Source organism: Anabrus simplex, chromosome 13 (assembly GCF_040414725.1).
Source record: "Anabrus simplex isolate iqAnaSimp1 chromosome 13, ASM4041472v1, whole genome shotgun sequence".
Taxonomy (NCBI): domain Eukaryota; kingdom Metazoa; phylum Arthropoda; class Insecta; order Orthoptera; family Tettigoniidae; genus Anabrus; species Anabrus simplex.
The window spans coordinates 35,351,665-35,373,386 of NC_090277.1; the positions used below are offsets into that span (position 1 = coordinate 35,351,665).

Here is a 21,722-nt window from a genome sequence, read left to right on the forward strand (position 1 = left end):
GTACCTCTGATACATTCCTTTTTCTCAAACATTCCCTTATCTTCTCTCTCTCAATGCAGCCATATGCTATCTCAGTATCAAGGAAATCCATAAACAGATCTTTGCCTTTTTCCCAAAATTTGTCCATTAACATGTGGACACCGAAGATTAGGTCTGTTGTGGACCTGTTAGGCCTGAAGCCATACTGTTCCTCTTCAAACCACAGCTGTAAGATGACTCGCAATCTGCTCGCTAAGATTTTTACAAGAATCCTAGGCTCATAAGGAAAAAGTTATTCCCCAGTAGTTGGAGGATTTTTGGCAATTTCCTTTCTTAAACAGTGGGATATTGCACCATTGCTCCAATCAGTAGATATCTTGTCATCTTTCCAAACTGCATTTAGGACTCTGCATAGCCACTGTAAACCCTAAACTCCTGCTGCTTTAAACATGTCCGTGCTGACTTCATCGATTCCTGGGGATTCCCTGTGCACCATCTTCTTAAGTGCTCCTTCTGATTCTGCACATTCCTTTGTGCAGGTTTATACAGCTGGTTCTTTTGTTCTCTGATCTGCTTCTATGCTGTCCAATAGGTGATCAAAATGATTCATCAGAACCTCTCTGATATCCTCTTCTTTCCTGGCCCATTAGGATCCTGAATTGTTTGAATGGTTTCAACCGAATTTCTTTTGTTTTTCTCACTCTGAACAAAAATTTAATATTGCCTCTGCTGTTTTTCTTCAATCTTTCAGTAAATTTTTCCCAGCACTTTATTATCTCCTCTTCTACTACCCTTTTAACTCTCAGTTTCTTGTCTTGGTAAACTTGCTCAAGGTTTCTGACCTTCCCCTCATATCTTATCAATTATTATTCAGTAATAATTACTTAAAACAAAATATATCCATGGTCTCATTCTTTTCGTGCTATGTTCCTTTCGTTTATTAAGGATTTTACTCTTTCAATCCACCAGGGTGTCCCTTTTTTCCTTCCTCCTGCACTTGTCTTCCTGCAAACCTCTATTGCTTCTTTTATCAAAGTGTTTTTTAATCTTGTCCACTCTACCTCACCACTCTCCACTTCTTCTGTAGGCTGTTGTCTTCTTGTACGGTCCTGATATTCGGTTCTCTTTCCAATCTGTTGTAGTTCCCTCGCCTTAATGTTAGGTAATTTCCTGGTTGTTATCTTTGGTACATTAATGTCTGTCACTATTGAGGTTTTCACTTAAAATCATTTTGACATCAATCACATGTCTACTTCTTTCTTTATCTATAATGTCATAGTCGATGACTGTCTTGCTTTTCCATCCCAGCTGTAACGGGTAATCTTGTGACTGACTCTTTTGTTGAACCAAATGTTTTTCACTACCAAATAGTTTGTTATGCAGAAGTCAAGAAGATGTTCCCCTTTTGAATTCCTTCTCCCATAGCCATGTGGCCCCATCACCTTCTCATAGGCTTTCCTGTCTGTCCTGAGCTGTGCGTTGAGGTCCCGATTATGATTGCCCTCTCTTCGCTGGTGGTCTCTTCTAGGTCTTAGAGAAATTTGTTCTTTTCATCTTGACTGCAACCCGTCTGAGGCACATACGTTTTCACCAGTATCAGCTTCTCTTTCCTAGGTGAATTGTTGCCTTTACAGGCTTATCTTCTCATTGGTGTACGGGATCTCTCTAATACCATCTAACTCATTTGACACTGTCAATCCTACTCCATTTCTCATTTCTCTGTTGTTACTATTCCAGTAGAGGGTATAGTTTTTCTGAACTCTTTTTTGCCTTTCACTTTCTGTTTAGTTTCACTCAGTCCTAGGATTGATTATTTCCTTCTCTCCATTATGTCCACTAACTCTTCAAATTTCCCAGTCAAACTCAGTTCATAAGTGGTTCCCATTAGAGTGTGCTGTCTTCTCCAGGGTCATTGCACAATTGCAAAGCCTGGCCTATTATCAGGCTGTAAGCCATCATACCTGGCGTGAGTCTGATCATGCTGTTGTCTACTTTGAGTTCACTGTTTCCATCCGAGGATCGTATGAGTGTGGAAAATGATTCCAGTTACTCTCCAATTAACATGCTAGTTCTAACATTAGAGAAGAGTTTCTGTCAGAGTTATCTCCCGTACCCTTTAGCAATAAAGCAGCTTCACAGTTGAATTTATATGTCATTTCCTACAAAGGGGCTTCAAGAAGCCCCCTATGGGTGAACTCCTCTGCCCATTTGCCATTGGTTCTCCCGTAGTTTTTCAGGTTCGGTAATAGCCACACAACCCTCGGTCAAACAGCTGCGGGTAGTACTGTCTACTGTTGCATACGGTAGCAGGATAAACATGACCTGACCTGAAATAAACCATAAAAAGGGTTTAATTAGAAACAGGAATATCAGAATCAATATCAGTTATAATTCAGTAATAAATACTTAAAACAAAATATATCCATGGTCTAGTTACACTGATTAGTGCAGCCTTATGCTGAACATTGGGCTGGCATTCTTGAAGGTGTCAGTCAAACATTTCACTTCTTAAAACATATGAAGGCCAGTCACTATGCATAATCTTCCTGCCAGCTGATCATAATTATGATCTCATGCCTCCATAAGAAGTGCTGATGTCAGGCATAAGCCCCTCTGTGTTATTGTAGTTCAGTGTGGTTCAGGTAACATACAGGAATAATTGGTTCATGTTGTCTAGGGCTTATGTCCTTGATGGCTTCCTTTCCAAATTTCCTATGAGGTGGCCTGCCCTAATCCATGCCTGGTGAGATACTGCGTGCTTAAAGCCTGATGTCTTTTGGATTGGCCCAGAACGAATTTGTCACTTATATTTTGTGTCTCAGTCTTATCCTTGACTCTGACAGTATGAAATTGACTGAGATATGAGCAATGCTCGTAACACCATTCCTAATAAAGCTACATCCTGTAGTGAAGGGTGTGAAATTGATGTTCAAATGGTTGGTCCGTATGTATATTTCAGTGAATATAAGAGACTGGTATGCAATAGCTCTATGTGGCTCAGAGAGGAAAGCAATGGAAAACTACCACACCCTTCATTTTCTTAGTTTGCCTCTTCAGTGACACCTAGCTCTCTACGGCAACTGATAGTAGACCTGTTGAAGAGCCTCCCTACCTTCAGACTGAGACAACATGAGATATGGACGATATATATTTTGTGCTGAGGTTTATTTGCTGTACAGCAGGTTAAAGGTGATGGTAATAAATTTGGAAGTTCCTGTTATTTCAAAATTGGTTTCTTCATGATGAGCAGAATATTTTTCAGTATGTCTGTACATTTTCCAGATTTTTCAGTACTATTTTAGAAGTTCTTCATCATCATCATCATTTGCCCTTATCCATGGAGTTTTTATGATACGTCTCCATCTTCCTTTTTCCTTCCCCAATTCCACTTCCACGATCTGGTCACAGTCTAAATTTTGTCTCCTTATGCTGCTCTAGATCTTGCCCTTGCTCTTTTGCCCTTGCACTTTGCCTCCAGCATTTGTCTTGAAATTCTGTTCTCCTTCATCCTCTCTTTACACGTCCAAACCACCGTAGTTTAATTTTTTTCAACTCTCTCATTTAGCTTTCCTATCCCAAATTCCTTCCTTACATTCACTTCTTACTCTGTCTTTTCTATCATACTTCTTAAGAATTTGATCTCGCTGGCTTGAATTCTACTCTCTTGCCTGCTAGTCTAAGTCCTAGTCTCAACTGCATAAGTCAGTATGGGCACATAGAACATTTTATATATCACCTTCTTCCTTTTTGTACTTCTTTGCTCCAGACAAGTTTTCTTACACTTTGGTAGAATGCATTACCCTTTTGTACCCTCCTGCTATCTCCATGTCCACCCTAGCATTTTGCATCAATTCACTTCCTAGGTATTTTAAGCTGTCCACTATTTCCAGACACTGACTTCCAATTTTCACAGTGCCCTTTCCTTGCCTTTCCCCTCTTGACATAGTCTTGCTTTCCTCTGTACTTATTTACATGCCATACTTCTCAATTCTTTGTTCAATACATCTAGTTGTTGTTGCACTTCTTTGCTGTCCTTTCCCCAGATCACAACATCATCTGCAAATAGTAGTCTTATCTTCATCTCTTTATCTCCATAGGCTTCCTTTGTTTCCTTTACTGTTTTGTCCATGACCATAATACAGGAAAGAGGAGACAGCACACTCCCCTGCTTTAGTCCAGTCTTATTCCTAAACCATTCTGTTTTTCAAATTGTGATCAGTAGTCTGCGAACACAGTTGTCGTACATTGCTTGCACCATTTCTAACATTTCTCTTCCGAGCCTTATTTTGAGCAGCGTTTCCCAAACCTTATCTCTGGGTACACTATCATATGCCTTTCCTATATCTATGAAAGTCAGGACCAGATCCTTTTCATATTCCCAGTCCCTTTCCATCAGCTGTTTCATGCTAAAGATCAGGTCCACTCTAGAACTTCCACTCCTGAAGCCATATTGTTCCTCTTGTTACTCTCCTTCAATCTTTCTTCCATTCTTCTTTGTAATATCCTTTCCAGTATTTTAACAACCCATGATATAAGGAAGAACAGAGAAGAATAGAAGCATTTGAGATGTGGATTTGGCAAAGAATTGAAGGAGTAAAGTGGGAAGATAAAATATCAAATGAGGAAGTCCTGAAGAGAGTGAGAAAAGAGAGGAGCATGCTGACCATAATCCACAATAGGAAGAAAAATTGGATAGAGCATAATGTAAGACACAACACTTTACAACAAGTAGCAATTGAAAGGATGATAAAAGGAAAATGAGGAAGGGGAAGGAGACGATTCCAGTTATTAGACAGCATTAGGAAAAGGAAGGAAGATTATGCAGAAGTGAAGAAAAGGGCACAAGATTGAGAGATATGGAGGTCACAGCCATGACTGGACCTGCCGGATGGCAGAACAACCTATGATGATATAAGTGTGATTCCTCTACAGTTATCACAAACTTTTTCCCCTTTCTTAAACAATGGTATTATTATCCTTTTTTTCCAGTCTTGTGGTACACATTTGTATTCCCACATTTATTTTAGTAGTCAGTACAACCATCACATACCAACAGGTCCAGCAGCCTTTATCACTTCAGCACTGATTTCATCCATCCCTGTTGCTTTTCCCATCTTTATCTATTGTACTGCTAATTCCACCTCCTGCATTGTTATATCATCCTCTGTTGTCCAGTTCTCAAACTGTATTGCTTCTCCTTGCATCTCTCATGTACACTTGTTCACATTCAATAGCTTATAAAAATACTCCCTCCATCTTATCTTTATATCTTCTGGGTGTGTTAACAGTTCCCCACCTTCCTCTTTTACTAGCTTTGTGGTAACTCTTTGTCCTCTTACTACGTATAAGTCGTACAGCATCCTTTTACTGCCACTTACATCCGCTTCCATTTTTGTGTAAATTCTTCCCAACTCTTCTTGTCTTCTCCTACTACTTTCTTGCATCTCCATTTACTGTCAAGATACTTCCTTTTGCTTTCTTCTATTTGATCTCAGTCCCATTCTCTCCAGGCTGTCTTCTTTCCTTTTACCACTTTCCTCACTTCCTCATTCCACCACGGTGTCTCCTTTTCTTTCACTCTTGTAGATGTCCTGCCACAAGCACTCTCTGCTGCACTAACAAATGCCTTTTTTAAATTGGCCCACTCCTCTTCTACATTTTCCACTTCAGTAACTGGGATTTGTTGCTTCAATCTCTCCTGAAAATCTTCCAATATATTTTTATCTTTCAATTTCCATACTTTTATTTTGATTTCTCTTATCCCTTTTAGTTTTTGCATTTTTCCCAACTGTAATTTTGCCACCACTACTGTATGATCCCCTTCAAATGCTTCTCCTGGTAAAGTTGTTGCATCCATCAACTTTCTGCGATTTGTCTTTTCCACCAAAAAAGTAGTCAATTGCTGGTTTTTTTATTCTGTCACCCCACCCATATCTGGTAATTTTCTTGCTGTTTTTCTTTCAAAATCATGTATTCCGCACTATAAGTCCATTCCTTTCACAGAAGTCCAATGGTTCCTCTCCTTTGCGATTCCTTTTCCCATTATCCATATTGTCCAGTGACTTCTTCTTTTCCTTGTCTCTCATTTCCAACCTGTGCATTCATGTCTCCCATAATAACCACTTCCACACATGAAATTTCTCTTACTACTTTCTCGAAGGATCCTTCAATATTTTCTTCCCTGTTTCCTGTCTGTGGTGCATACACTTTTATGAAGTCCATCACTTCATTCTTCATCTTTGGTCTAATCCTCATTATTCTGTCACTCACACATTCTACCACCTCAATATACTCCTCCAATTGTGAAACGATTAGTCCCACTCCATTGATTGCCTCTTGGCCACCACTCCAGTATAATGCATATCCTTTCCTTAATTTCTTCCTTCCATTACCTTTCCATTTCACTTACTCAGCCCTATCATTTCCACCTTCTCCTTCTCTATGATATCTACTACTTCCTCCACCATTCCTTTCGGCGTCATAAGATTTATTATTCCTATCTTAATGATGGTTACTGGTTGCCCATTTCTCACAGTTCCCACAGTACCCTGAGAATTGCTCTTCACTTTAAGCAGGGGTTGCCCTAGCCTTTTCTGGAGTTGATTTCGTTGTATCATACCATATATAGGCTATTATTATGATGGAGTCACCACTCCCAAAGGCATTTTATATCTACTGCCAGGTGTTATTTTAGGCTGCTTCACTGGAGTACAGACGGCTTCTGTAGCCGCTCCTCTGGAGTACACATGCTACAAACTTCCCACTTTCGTCACCGATGCAGTACCGAAGTCTGCCTTCTCTGCCACTGATACCATTGGTGTCTTCACCCTTATATTGGTCTTGGGCCCTCCATATTTGTGACTCCTGGAGAGAGGGTGTCCCAGTATTGTAAAGCCTCCAGGAACTGGGCTGCCCTTTGTTCCATGGGTTGTATTGGGTATTTCAACCAGTCCTACTGAATTGTAGGGTCCCCCTATCTGCCACCTGGGGATGCGCGCCCTAGGGGCCAGTAGGCTCCGAGGGAGTTCTTATATTATATAATTGCTGCACACTTCAAAAATAACTCTAAGTGTTCAAACAGGACATTTTTCCATTCCCAGAGGTCTTTTTGTTGTCTTGATTAAGGAACCTCAGCATGGAAACTTCCTGAAATATGATAATGAAGAATTGAAACTGAAACCGACTCATTTAATAGGAAATTATGAATTGTTAAGCCCACTGACATGTAAGTAAATTTTCCAATCTGTATGAAGAATGTGCTTAATATATTCACTTTTTCACAGGACAACTATGTACTTACATCGGACGAAATGAATTTGAAGGAAGAAACAAAATCAGAGTTGCTAGAGCCAGTAGAAATACAGGTAAACACAACTGAAGTAATCTAATAATGTACCTTGATGGCCTTTTTTCTGATTATGCAAATTGTGAGTAATCTGCTGAATAGATTTCATTTAATAACTCCTCATTTTAAGGGGGAAATATTATATTTATAGTAAGATAGCCAGTGTTTTGAAATAATATTTATATATCTTCATGCAGTTCATAATTTTATGCTACTCCCTGTGGGTATGGGACACAGAACCCCTGACTGTGATGAGAGGTGACTCAAAGGTGTCCCAGGAGTTCTCAACTTGAGAGCACATGTTGACGACTATGGGGCTCTTAACTGAGTATTTGCCTTGCTGCCACTTGTGTCAGGCTCTCACATTCACATATCCTGTCCGACCTCTCTTAGTTAACCCTTGTTCTTTTCCAAACTTGTCGTTATTAGGGGATTTGATGCCTAGGCCATCATTTATAATCACACCCTTTATTACTCTTGTCCTTCCTTGTCTGGTACTCCATTTTTCTTAGTGTCAGATCCCTTCCTTTCTCTTTGTTCCCTCTTATCTACCCTTTCTGGTTGTGGGACATGGACGAAGACTACAACTGGGTGAGTTGGCTGTGTGGTTAGGGTCGGGCGGCTGTGAGCTCGCATCCGGGAGATAGTGGGTTTGAATCCCACTGTTAACAGCTCTGAAGATGGGTTTACATGGTTTCCCATTTTCACACCAGGCACAGGTGGGGCTTCACCTTAATTAAGACCACAGCCACTTCCTTCCAACTCCTAGGCCTTTCACATCCCATCATTGACATAAGACCTCTCTGTGTCGGTGTGACGTACAGCCACTAGCAAAGAAAAAAGCTAAGACTACACCCACATTAACTGCCTGTCACAAGAGGTGATTTAAAGGGACAATGAAGGGATGATGAAATTAGAACCTTGAGACTACTTGTGATTAGAACCTTTACCTGCAGAACACCATGGGTCTGTGTTCCATGTGACTAGGACCACATTGATAGGAAAACCATGGGTCTACAATACACAGGAACGTTAAATTTATGTGAGGAACACTACAATTCTGCGCATTGTTTGTGATATGTGTAAGCATCTACATTCAACTGGTTGGTTCCACGTTCTTACCTATGAGTAGTACTACTTTATGACAAACACCATAGGTCTACATTGTATCTGATTAGTACCTCTGTGTGTGAAACACCACAAATTTGGCTGGCACCCACGTTTAATCCCACTATGTGAGGAACACCACGAGTCTGCATGCTTGCAAGAAGTACCCTTACGTGTGAAACACCATGAGTTTGTATTGCCCATGAGTGATGCCATTATGTGTGGCATACCATGGGTTTTCTTTACCTGTGGTTAGTACCATTTATGCAAGAGAAACCATGAACCCACCTTACCAATGATAGCACCAGTATGCGAGGAACACCATGGTTTTGCTTTATCAGTGATTAGTACCATTATGAGGGGCTAGTGATATATATTTGGACCCCTTTAAGTAAGTATAAACCGGGCGAGTTGGCCATGTGCATAGAGGCGCGCGGCTGTGAGCTTGCATCCTGGAAATAGTAGGTTCGAATCCCACTATCGGCAGCCCTGAAAATGGTTTTCCGTGGTTTCCCATTTTCACACCAGGCAAATGCTGAGGCTGTACATTAATTAAGGCCACGGCCGCTTCCTTCCAACTCTTAGGCCTTTCGTATCCCATCATCGCCATAAGACCTATCTGTGTTGGTGCGACGTAAAGCCCCTAGCAAAAAAAAAATAGTAAGTATAATCCCACTAATTAAGGTATTTTGAATTGGATCCACTGATTGTTTTTGTTTCATTATAATTTATTCATCATTATTTGTTGCAGATTCTAGTCAGTTGATACATTCTGAAATTATAATTTTTCATTTAGTTCACCTCGTACAATTAAGGGCCGATGACCTAGCAGTTATACATCCTCAAATTTAATGCTAGGTAATGTATAGCAGCTATTATTGTTCAAAGACCCTCCACTGCATGGCAGCTGGTTTCATCACTGCTACTGCTACTTTATCCTAATCCCATGTTGGCTACAAGCATAGCTAACATCCCTTCGTCATGCGTTGAAGAGCTCCACCCTATTTCTCCCAAATGTCAATACTTGATGTTCATCTTTTGCCATATCTTCATTTGCCTGAACCTTTTCCCTTGAAATATTACTTGTAGCAGACCATTCTTTTTCTTATCCCTCATAATGTGACACACACATTTCAGTTATCTCATTTTAATTGTCTTGATGAGCTCAGACTGACAGTTCCTTGTGTTGAGTACTTTCCTATTTTTATTGCGCTCCATCCACAAAATCAGTGGGATTTTACCCTGAGGGTGTTTTTTATGGTTTTCAATTTTACACGTCGCAAATTCTGGAGCTGTACCTTAAGTAAGGCCAAGGCTGTTTCCTTCCCACTCCTGGCCCTTTGCTATCCCATCATTGCCATAAGACCTTTCTGAGTTGGACGCTGTAAAACAACTCATAAAAAGAAAGTTCTTGGATGTATACCAGGTATAGAACTGTATGAATTGCATCTATGTAATTACAACTTGTAAAAGGAGATACATGTTATGCTAAGATGTACTGTCCTTCAGGCTAATCACCAGTGTTGTGTACTTCCCATTGCGAGTGATGTGGGGTTGTAGGGTACCTATAGCAGCACCTTTTGTGATCCTAGTGGTCTACTGCTGAATCTCTGGAACAGTCCTGAAGCGAAGGCCCCGAAGTGGTTCCTTCATCTTAGAAATCATGTGAGTGTCACATTGGCTTAAGTCTGTGGATTATGGTGGATGGTAGTTATTCCCAACCCCATTCACCAAACAAAACAGCCACAGTTTGCACTGTTCTTACTGTGAGCCTTGTCATGCAAAATGATGCATGAATCGTGCAGAAAGTGTTGCCGCTTCTTTCTGAAAGCAGGTAACAGGTTGTGTTCCTAAAATGAACAGTAATACTGCACATTGACAGTCTGCTGTAGAGGAGCATAATGTTACATTAACAACACCACAGTTTTACCCAAGAATAGCCATAACTTTCACATGGCTGGGGTTGTTAGAAAATTTTGATCCTTGTAGTTACCCATACTAATGCCATTCATTCGATTGGCATGTCAGTTTTGGGTCATACAATTTAACCCATATCTCATCCAGCGTAATGGTATAGAATGAGGAAGCTTCCCCTTCACACCCCAATTAGTTAAAAGCCCTGTTTTATTGTAACAATTTCTGCATTTCTTCAAGTCACGCTGAACACATCCTAATGCAATTTTTCTCATGCCCAGGTGTTCTTACAAATGTGAAACACAGTTGTATTCCCTAACCCGGAGTCTCAGGCTAGCTCAGAAAACGTATGTCTTCTTCTTCACTGGCACTAATATGACCTGGGTGACGCATGTCTGCCACAATTTGGCATTACACATTGAAGGCTTTTACCACCATGCTACTCTCATGTAAGGCAATGCAGATTCCCCACAAGCCTTGACTCTGACAATATAAAATTGACTGAGATATGAACAGTGTTACTATCACCATTCCTAAAAAGCCAAATCCAGTAAAAATTGGTGTGGAATTGACATTCATATTGTTTGTTTGTATGTATATTTCATTGAACTTAAGAGACTGGTATGTAAGAGCACTGTCTGGCTGGGGAGGAAAACAATGGAAAACTATCTCACCTTTCATTTCCTTAGTTTACCTTCTTATTGTGACCTAGCTCTCTATGGCATCTGATGGTAGAGCTGTTGAGGATCCTGCCTGCCTTCATGCTGATCACTTCACGGGCAACAGGAGATATGGACAATACGTATTTCGTGCTGAGCTGTATGTTTCAGTACAGTATAAGATATCAGTGAAAAAGTTTAAGTTCTGTATATTTAAGGATTGGTTTGTTTCTGATGAACAGGATATTTTTTCAGTATGTCTGAACCTTTTCCTAATTGTTCAGTGTTATTTTAGAAGATTTTATATTGTATAATTGCTCCTCACTTCAACAATATCCCTGAGCATTCAAGCAGGACACTTTCCGCTCCTGAAAGTCTCTTTGTTGCCATGATTTTAACAGTCCTCGACATCAAATTTTTTTGAGAAACAACAATGAACATTCGAAGCCGACTCATTCATTAGGAAATAATGAATTGTTAAGCCCACTCATTTGAAAATAAATTGCCAGATGTGTCTGAAGATTGTGCCTAATATACCGTATTAACTTTTCCGCAGAACAAGTATGAACTTACATCAGATGAAATGCACGTGAAAAAGGGAACCAAATCAGATTTGGCATAGGTGAACAAATTTTAAGTAATCTAATGTTTTATAACCTTCTTTCATTTTCTTCATGTAGTTCAAAATATAATGCTAGGTAATGTGCAGCAGATAGTATAGTTTAAATCCCCTCAGTTCCATGGAAACCAGCAGCCAGTTTAATTACTGCTACTGCTACCTTATCATAACTGAATTTAAACTACAAACATGGCTATCTTCCTCTTGTCATGCATGGATGAGTTCCAACACATTTCTTTAAAATCTCGATCCAAGATGTACATCATCTGCCAGGTCCTCTTTTGCCTACACTTTCTCATTGAAATATTACTTGCAGGAGACCCCTTTTTTCAGGAGTTCTCATAATGTGACCCATGTATTCCAGCCTACTCATTTTAATTGTCTTAAAGAGCTCAGGTCAGGAGTTCTTGGTTTAGAGTACTTCTTTGTTTATTATGCTTGAATCACAAGATCAGTGGGTTTGAACCCCTCTGTCGGCAGCCCTGAAGTTATTTTGCAGCTTTTTTGCCATTTTTACCTTAATTAAGCCCAGATCTGTTCCTTTCCACTCCTAGTCCTTTCCTATCCCATCATCTTCCTAAGATCTATCTCTGTCAGTGTGCAGTCAAGCAACTTATAAAAATAGTACAAGATCTGTAACATTTACTGTTGTATCCACATCTTGAAAGTTGAGATTCTCTTTTTTCCGGGTAATGAAATATATGGGGCTGTACAGTATTTAGCCCAACAAGTGACAATTTTTTATCCAAACTTGGACATGTTAGGCAAGAGCTTGAGATCCAATGTACAGTATGTCTCTTTGACAGTTAATCATCTGTGTGAACACAAGGCACAAACAAGTGACAAGTCATTTAAGAAGACTAAATAGGATGAACACGATTACGGGATGTTGTGGAAAGAGAGAAAAAGAAATGTGGGGATTATACTTGTCCTCCTAGTTCGTCTTCTATTACTCCCTCTTCCAGAGCTGTTGTCTTTATCCTATTATGAGATTCTTTTCTTGCTCCTGTTCTTCACATAATTATGACATGACACTTGTTGTTCATTCTATTTTTACACTGGGAGAATATATTGATATTTTCATTTTGCAACTATGAAATTTATGTTGTCAGCTAGGTCATGTGTATTTAAAAAAAATTTACACTACTTATCTGTTTACTGTACATTTCTTACCTTGCTTTACATATTTGTTCCTTACAGCCTACTACTTATATTAAGGAGGAAATGAGCGTAGATGAGCCCACAGTTGGTCACTTGGTTGCCTGTCTCAAAGAAGAAAAGTAAGTATAGTTTAGCTTAATTAGATTTAAAACCCTAACCTTCGACAATATGGAATTTACTATTTATGTGTTCAGTAGCTCCATATTAAGACAAGTGGTCGAGGGAAGACCTTGAGAGCCCAATATCGTGGGTTAAATGCCAGCACAGGTCCATCCACATCATTCTTGAATTCTGGCACCTGTACTTCACTCATGGTCCAAATATCTTGGTTGATGGTGGCATGATAGAAAATTTTGCAGAATTAAAGTAACTCTGCCCATAATATCTAGTGATTAGCAGGCTGCCTAGATGTTACCACTTGGTAGCTGATTCAGTAAGGAGATTTTTAATATTACCATCACAGGTCTGTTCTCCATATTGTTATAAGTGTTCCTGGTGGAAGGTATCCAGTTGAACATGATCTTGCTTTTATCCATTCTTGCAACATGACCAGTCCAGTGAATCAACATTGTGTGATTTAGACATATGATTCTCTCTCCTTCGAGATCTATGTACATCTCTGCATTCTTATATAGAACATCTTCTCTTTTTATTAGTGACACTTTGCAGGTATCTTCTTTCTGTGATATCGATTGGTTTTCTCAAATGTATTGAAAAGATTTTCTCCAAAGAATTATTCCTGCTGATGAATCATGTTTCACACTTTATGGAATTCATAATTTTCTTAACACTGATATCTGGAGTGATGAAAATCCTCATCATGTTTTTCAGTCACATTCAGCATAGGTTCTCATTGAATGTATAGGTAGAAAGCAGGGACAGAATCTTTGGCCATTAATACTCCCACTCCATTTGAACCGCCAACAGTGCTTGCAGTTCCTAATTGAAATGATGCCAGAGGTTCTGAATGACTTTCCTCTGCACATACAAAGAGGTATCTTGATTCTATGACAGTCGCATCTGTCTGTCTTGCAGGAGTATTACAGCACAACTTTTTTGGATGATTGATTTGGTTGAAATCATCGATTTCAGTGGGTGGCATGGCACAAGGCCTTGAAATAACTCCCTTTGATTTCTATATCTTTGGGGCCTGCTGAGTGGCTCAGACAGTTGAGGTGCTAGCCTTCTGATCCAAGTTTGGCAGGCTCAATTCTGGCTGAGTGTGGTGATATTTGAATGTTCTCAAAAAAGCTGGGAGTGTTTGGGGACCAACTATCTTGAAGCAGTGTGTGTTTAATGTAAGCAAGGAGATCTGTTAGATAGTGGAGGTGAATTTTTTAGTGAAATTAATTTAGTTACCAATAGACCTAGTGAAAATAATTTAATAGAAAAGAAACTAGTAAGTCCTTCATTGGATATTTATAATGACAGTCGTGGCAGAGGACTTGCTGTGAAAATTGAGTGGGTATGTACTGTCAGGGCAATTCAAGGTAGTGTATATCCTGGGGATACTACTAATGTGATAAATGCAAGTCTTTAGGGGAAATGTTAAGCATGTGAAATCAACTCTCTCCCTCTTAAATTCAATGAATTGTTTAGTTTCTACAATACCCCATAGGCATGGTCTTCCAGAATGATGTTGTGCAAATAAGGAAATGAGCAAACCTCACTATTTTTTATTATTATCCATGAGTACCTCCATAATATTAAGGCATTGTATTGCATATCTGTTCCTTTAATTTTTATTTCTTTGAGGACTGCTGAGTGCCTCAGTCAGTTGAGGTGCTAGCCTTCTGAGCCGAAATTGACAGGCTCGAATCTGGCTGAGTTTGGTGATAGTTGTGTATGCGCAATTAATTCATCCTCATATTGGAAGATTTATTGGCACATAAAGGAAGTCCTAAGGACTAAATTCTGGTACCTTGGCATCACCAAAAACTGTGAAAGTAGATATGGGACGTAAAGCAAATTGCATTATACTTGTTTCAGGGGTATGGGCTATCCGTCATTTCAAAGTGCTACATTTCTCGACTATGCTGTTATCTAATTCAGAATCACCAAACTGTGTTTTGTCCTAAATGTTTTATCTTTAGGGATGAGACATTCGTAGCATCAATTTTTAGTGCTTCCTCGTGTTCAGAAATTCTATCATCTTGAGTATTTTTGTTTTGTTGTTGGGTACTCACTCTACATTCACTTGTTTTTTGATAATTCTGAAATGCTGGGGCTGAACCTTAATTTAATTTAATGTTATTTATTTTACGTCCCTGTACCTTAATTAAGGCCACAGCCGCTTCCTTCCCATTCCTAGCCCTTTCCTGTCCCATCGTCACCGTAAGACCTATCTGTGTCGGTGCGACGTAAAACAACTAGCAAAAAAAGATAATTCTGGAGTTTTCAATACTGTGGTAAAATTGATCCACCAGTGATGTGGTTTGATACCAAAACTTTATCATCCTGTCATATTTAAATTCAAATTATTGTTTTCATTACTCTTTGTAGGCAGTACGCTTTTGCAATCATTTAAGAAAAGGCTAGGAAAAAGCAGATAGGGAATCTGTCACCTGGGTGACTGCCCTAAATGCATGTCAGTAGTGATTGATTCATTGGTTAATTGATTGACTGAGATATAAGCCGGGCATTGGGGGACCAAGTATCTTGAAGCAGTTTGTTATTGAGTGTTCCATGTAAGAGAGAAGATCTGCTTTGGCAGACTCAGGAAGCATGTTAGATAGCAGAGATTATTTTTAGTAATAGTGATGTAGTTCCCTATAGACGTAGTGAAAAAAAAATAATAGAAAAGAAACTAGTAAATCCTTCAGTGGATACTTATAATGACAGTCATGGCGGTGGACTTGCTGTGAAAATTGAGTGGGAATATAGTGTGAGGGCAATGCAGGATGGTGTATATCCTGGGGCTACTACTTCTGTGATAATGGCAAGTCTATAGGAGAAATATTAAACATGTGAAATCAACTCTGTCCCTCTCAAATTCGAAAAAAGTTTAGTTACTAAAATACCCCCATAGGCATGATCATCCAGAATGATCTTGTGTGAATAAGGAAATGAGCAAAACTGAATATTTTTATTAGTATCTGTTAGCACATTAATAATATTAAGGCATTGTATGAACATCTATAAATGGGGTAGAAAGTTCTTGGTGAGGGAACTATGTGCAAATATAAAGAGTTTATGTTACCACTGAATCTAACTGCACTACCATTCTCTACAAAATTAATTGAAGGCACTGAAAGGAGTACAGAAGAACAAACAGAACCATGAAATTCAGGTAACAAACTGGGAAGGTAAGGACTTTTAATGTACCCAGTTTCAGCAATCAATTTTAAGGGAGAAAGGGGATCTGAGATTGCTCTTGGTAAACTGTCAAAGAGTTCCAAATAAGCAATTAAAACTCAGTATTTTGATGAAATCTGATGAGATTGATGTGATAGGAGTGGAATCGTAGATCATGGTTGAGAGTAGGGAGGTAATAAAGAAATATTTCCAGAGGGTTATACTGTCTGTCACAGAGACTGAGGATATAAGATATTGGAGGGGGATGTTTATTCTGGCAAAAGAAATTTATTGCTGTCATGAAATGTTTCCTGATGAAAGGATTCAAATGTTAAGGATAAAATTAAATTGTGATAATATGAAGGAAGTGGAAATTATTGCAACATATAGGCCTAGAAGATAGGAAAGGGACATGGGAATATTTGAGAAATTAATAGATCATACTCATAAAAACAATAATAATGATATGGTAATAATTGTATCAGATATAAACTTGCTTGAATTTGAATGCAATGGAGCTGCATGTGAAGTTACATAAGTATCGTTCTTCCTTTATCAGAATATACAAAACAGTGTTTGGGATTCTCACCAGGAATATCTAGTAACAGAAATAGATGGTGTGCTGAGGAAAGCAGGAATATTTGTAATGGATTTTCAGGATAAAAGATAATGTATCAGAAAAATTAGATAAACTTTGTGGGAAGGATTAAGTAAGGAAGTGAGAGGCCTAGTCTTAAAGAATTATATAGAGCCTATACTGGTGAGCAGGCAAGTGGGTAGAATATCCAAGAGAGTATGCATTTGGCAAAAATAATTATGTTGGCATGGCTGACCACAAGTATTAACCTACATGGGGTTTCAGCACAAGTGATTGAGGTAACTTTTCATTGATTGGGAAGGGCATGAACATGTGGAACAGTTTACTAGGTTAAGTGATCATTTTCCAAAATCTGTGCAGATATTCAAGAAAAGAATAAACTGCAACACAGAAATGAAATCAAATATATGAGGGCATCATGTGACCTGTGCATGTTATTGTGTATGAAGAATTTTTTAAATTCATTTCATTCTTCTGTTTATGGAGATTGAACAGTTGCAATAGGGGACTGCCCATATGAGTGAAGTACAGTGACGTACTTGAGGCCTCTTGAGCCTGTACAGTAGCAGTAAAAGCCCTTCTGGAACAGTGGAATGCGGTGGCAAAAATCGCTCTGGTTAAGACACAGCAGGTCGCTATACATGATAGGTACCAACAAGAAAAAGAATAATGTAATTTAAATATTACAGCCATTGTATAGTATTACTTGATGAGATTCTACATACTGTATGTGAGTTCATTATGTGTAAGTTCAGCAGGTATTATGAGTAGAAATTTGTAAATAATATAAATTGATAAGGAATGGCATGTGTTTGTAATAGAAAAATTATTACTGTAAACTCTACACTACTGTATTTTAGGAAACTTTCTCCTTTTTTAATTTAAAAATTAAAGGTAGATAACAATGTATTCTTGTGTATGATTTGCCACCAAGGTAGACACCACATTTGAAAATGCAGTAATTTTGATTTGATCTGATTGGGCCACCTTGCATGAGCATGTATGTCCCTGTTTTGATGAATGTTAACTGTAAATTATGCGGCCACTATTTGTGTAGCTGGGCTGAGTGGCTCAGACGGTTAAGGTGCTGGCCTTCTGACCCCAACGTGGCAGGTTCGATCCTGGCTCAGTCCAGTGGTATTTGAAGGTGTTCAAATACGTCAGCCTTGTGTCGGTAGATTTACTGGCACGTAAAAGAACTCCCGCTGTAGTGAATTCTGGCACCTCGTCTCCGAACACCGAAAAAGTAGTTAGTGTGACGTAAAGCAACTAACATTATTATTACTATTACTATTTGTGTACTCTCTAGAGAACAGAGAGAATGAAAGGGCCCTAGCGAGTGAAGCTGTGTAAATGTGCATCCTGTTCTATAGGTGTGTGTTCACGGTAAGCTGGTCTGATTGTGTAGAATAAGCAAGTAGATAATAAATCTATGATGGAACCCACCAGTCAATTATTTGTTTACCTACCACCCTGCCAACTCCGTACTGTATGAAATATCAGTTTTCACCTTGGATTTTTCCTTTGATACCATTTCTTACTGTGGGTAAATATCATAACTTTGTAGAATATCCATGAGTATGCTCTCAAGACAACCTCATTCTTATCTGCAACTTTCTACGCATGAATCTGATGAGCTCTTTAGATTCTCGTGTAATTTCAAGAGAAGAGAAAAATTTTGCTATGTATATTGAGTGTGCTTTTGGATTCTGTAATTGATGTTTTTTTTTTAAATCCTAGGGATCCAGTGTGTACAGGTGATAGTAGCTGCAGTAAATTGGAAAAAGGAAGTGAGCTGATGTGCAATTTGCCACCTCATAATATACGTGATGTTCTGCTCTTGTACCATTCTGAGGAAAGGCCAAGCAATCTTATTAGCGAGTTGAATTTTTGTTGTAATGAATGTGGTAGGAAGTTTTTGGAGAAATCTCATCTTCGAAATCATCTCCTCAAACATACTGGAGACCGTTCGCACTGGTGTAACGAGTGTGGTAAAGGGTTTCGAAAGAAGGATCACCTGATTAGGCACAATCTCACCCATACTGGAGAGCGTCCTTATTTTTGTAGCGAATGTGATAGAAGATTTCGTACGAAAACTGCGCTTACTTACCATCTCCGCACTCATACTGGAGAGTGTCCGTATTCTTGTAGCGTATGTGGTAAAAGGTTTCATACGAATACTGCCCTAACTTATCACCGCCGTACTCATACTGGAGAGCGTCCTTACCGTTGTAGTCAATGTGGTGATCAGTTTCTTCAAGCCTGCACGCTAACGAATCACTTGTTAATTCATACCGGAGAGTGTCCGCATTCTTGTAGCCAGTGTGGTGAAAAATTCCGTGAAAAGAGGATGCTAGATAAACACATTCTTTCTCATACAGGAGAGCGTCCATTCTGCTGTAATGAATGTGGTAGAAGGTTTAATGTTAAAGCCGCACTGAATTATCACCTGGGAATCCATACCGGGGTTCGTCGCCATGAATGTACGGAGTGTTATAAAAGGTTCCGTGAAAAAAGTGCGCTTAGATCACATATGCGTACTCATAGTGGGGAACGTCCGTTTGACTGTAATGATTGTGGAAAAAGATTCCGTCTGAAAAGTCATGTTAAAACACACATGCTAACTCATGGTGCAGTTCCTCCGCATGCCTGTTACCGATGTGGTAAGAGGTTTCGTCTGAAGGGCGCGCTTATAAAACACCTGCGAACGCATACCCGACTGAATCCGTACTAAGGTGATAGTATGTTAATTCGTTTTCCCTTAGGTGTAATCTAAAAAAAAAACACCTAATCACTTATTCATTGAGTGTGCTGACATTAATGTAATGCATGTGGAAAGATGTTTTTGTAAATAAAGGGTGGTTAATAAACAATTGTTTACACATACTGGACGGCAATCACTGTCCTGTCATCGATGTTCCGGTGCATTTTCCCTTAACTATAATACTCCAAGAAACATGTTCGCCCATACTTGATAGCGCTCGCACTTGTAAATCAATGTGGTAGTAACGTTTAATCAGAAATCTATTAATCCAACGCACCTACTCACTTATACCGGAAAACACTCATGGTTGGTACAAATCAGGTATGTGCTTTATTGGAAATGGTAGTCTTAGATATATATCGCGTGTCATTCCACGCTACGGCTAAGCTGTTGATGTCTGTCAGGTAATCAGTGCAGAGGCTGGTTGTATCCTCAAATTGCACCACCAAATGTTATGGGGTTATAAGGAAACCCCAAAAGCCAATGGCAGCACCAAATGAGGTGTACTAGGCAAGATGAGATGTGAGGTAGTTTGTCATTGCTTTCCTCACTGGGTGTCAGAAAGTACTATTGCAGCACGACTGACCCTATGAGCAGCACCTTTCATAACACTCAGATGCACTAGTCATGCTCTGAATGTCATTCCTCAGCACTACCCATACCACAGCATCTTCCATATTGTCACAGCCATGGATGTTGACTGGGACTTTGGTGGAAGCTACACTTTAATCTGGCCTGTGCCAAGAGATGGATGCAAAAGTGCTGTATCCACCAATAAATGACAGCAGGCAGAAGCTGTTGATATCTGTGTGAATATAAATTAGCACCAGCGTGTATTAAAATTACATAAGGTGACTTGTTCAGTAGAACGGGTACATTCTCTTAACGACATTATTAATTTTTTCTCACACTGTCCTTCGAATTAGATAATAGATTCTAACACACCGTTGTAACCCAAAATGAGATAAATTTCTCACACATTGCCTCTCACACTGTTCTGACAAATGTGGTAGAAGGTTTATTGTAGAGGCTAATTTTATTTAATGTCCGCTCTTAGAAGTCTTAGGAAGAACACAGTCGCTAACACTGCAGAGCCAACACAGCATTTTAATACATGAGTTTAAACGTTTTACTGCTAGTCTTGTCTTCCAACAGACCTGGTAGCTCTTTCTTGTGAATGGCTACTCTGATGTAATGTATCATTCGTCGTTACTTCGTTCTGGATCTCCGCTTTCGAGGAACACAGTTTAAGACATAATCAATAACGCCCATGCTATGTTTTAACGTTATTTTCGGGAATTCCTAATCTTAAAAGGGATTGTATTAGAATGGTTATACTCTTGTATTAAACATGAGAATACACTGCTGTTTGTAGAAAGTGAAACACCAAGACCGAGAGCTGTGAAGACAATGCTATTTATTCCACATATTAGGGACATCACAAGACACAAATGATTACAATTACGGAACTGTACATGCACGGTGACCGTGAAAATTCAGTACGGCCTATCCCCACCAGGCGCTGCAATCAGTGCCGCTAGACCTCGTGGCATGGAATTAAAGAGCGCCTGAATATGCTGCTGGGGAATACTCTGCCACGCGGTTTGTAGGCGCGTCCATAAATCATCAACCGTGGCTGCAGGAGGACCTGAATGAACAGGGTGCCGACCGACCATGTCCCAGACATGTTCAATGGGTGACATATCCGGCGAACGGGCAGGCCAGAAAAGCAGCGGTATCCGTCGTTCTTGGGAGAAGGCTTGCACATTCCTCGCCACATGTGGCCGGGCATTGTCCTGCTGGAATATGGCGTCTGGAACTGCCTGCAGGAGGGGCAGTGCCTCGGGCTGTAAAACCTCCCTGATGAAGCAGTAGCTGTTCAGATTGCCCTCAAGACGTAGGAGGCGAGATCGCATATTATAAGGCAATTGCGCCCCAAACCATCACACTTGGCGTTTGTCCGCTATGCCGCTCAACAATACAGTCTCCGCGATGGCGTTCACCACGTCGGCGTCTAACGCGTATGCGGCCATCACTGTAGGAGAAGATGAAGCGGGACTCGTCCGAAAACACTACATTTTGCCACCCAGCACGCCAGTGTCGGTGTCCATTGCAATCTACGACTTTGTTCGTTGCTGGTCAATGGCAAGCGTGCCACTAGTCTCGCCCTCAGAAGACTGCGTCGAACCGTCGATGCAGACATCCCCACACCCGTTGAAGTGCTCCAACGTCGAGCCAACACCGTGGTCGAAGCTGTTCTGTCCGTTAGACCAAGCGGACAA

The 21,722-nt window shown here is 39.8% G+C and overlaps 1 protein-coding gene across 2 annotated transcripts in view; it reads left to right on the top strand.

Moving 5' to 3' along the window:
• LOC136884881 (gastrula zinc finger protein XlCGF57.1) overlaps positions 1-19,651 on the top strand; it is a 50,657-nt gene extending 31,006 nt beyond the window's left edge. For both annotated transcript variants that reach the window (XM_067157177.2, XM_068230112.1), the window contains exons 3-5: positions 7,263-7,343; positions 12,824-12,903; positions 18,417-19,651. In XM_067157177.2, coding sequence (XP_067013278.2) covers positions 7,263-7,343; positions 12,824-12,903; positions 18,417-19,410 — 1,155 coding nt within the window. In that variant the 3' untranslated portion in view covers positions 19,411-19,651. The remainder of the gene's footprint in view (positions 1-7,262; positions 7,344-12,823; positions 12,904-18,416) is intronic.
• Positions 19,652-21,722: the final 2,071 nt, after the last annotated feature.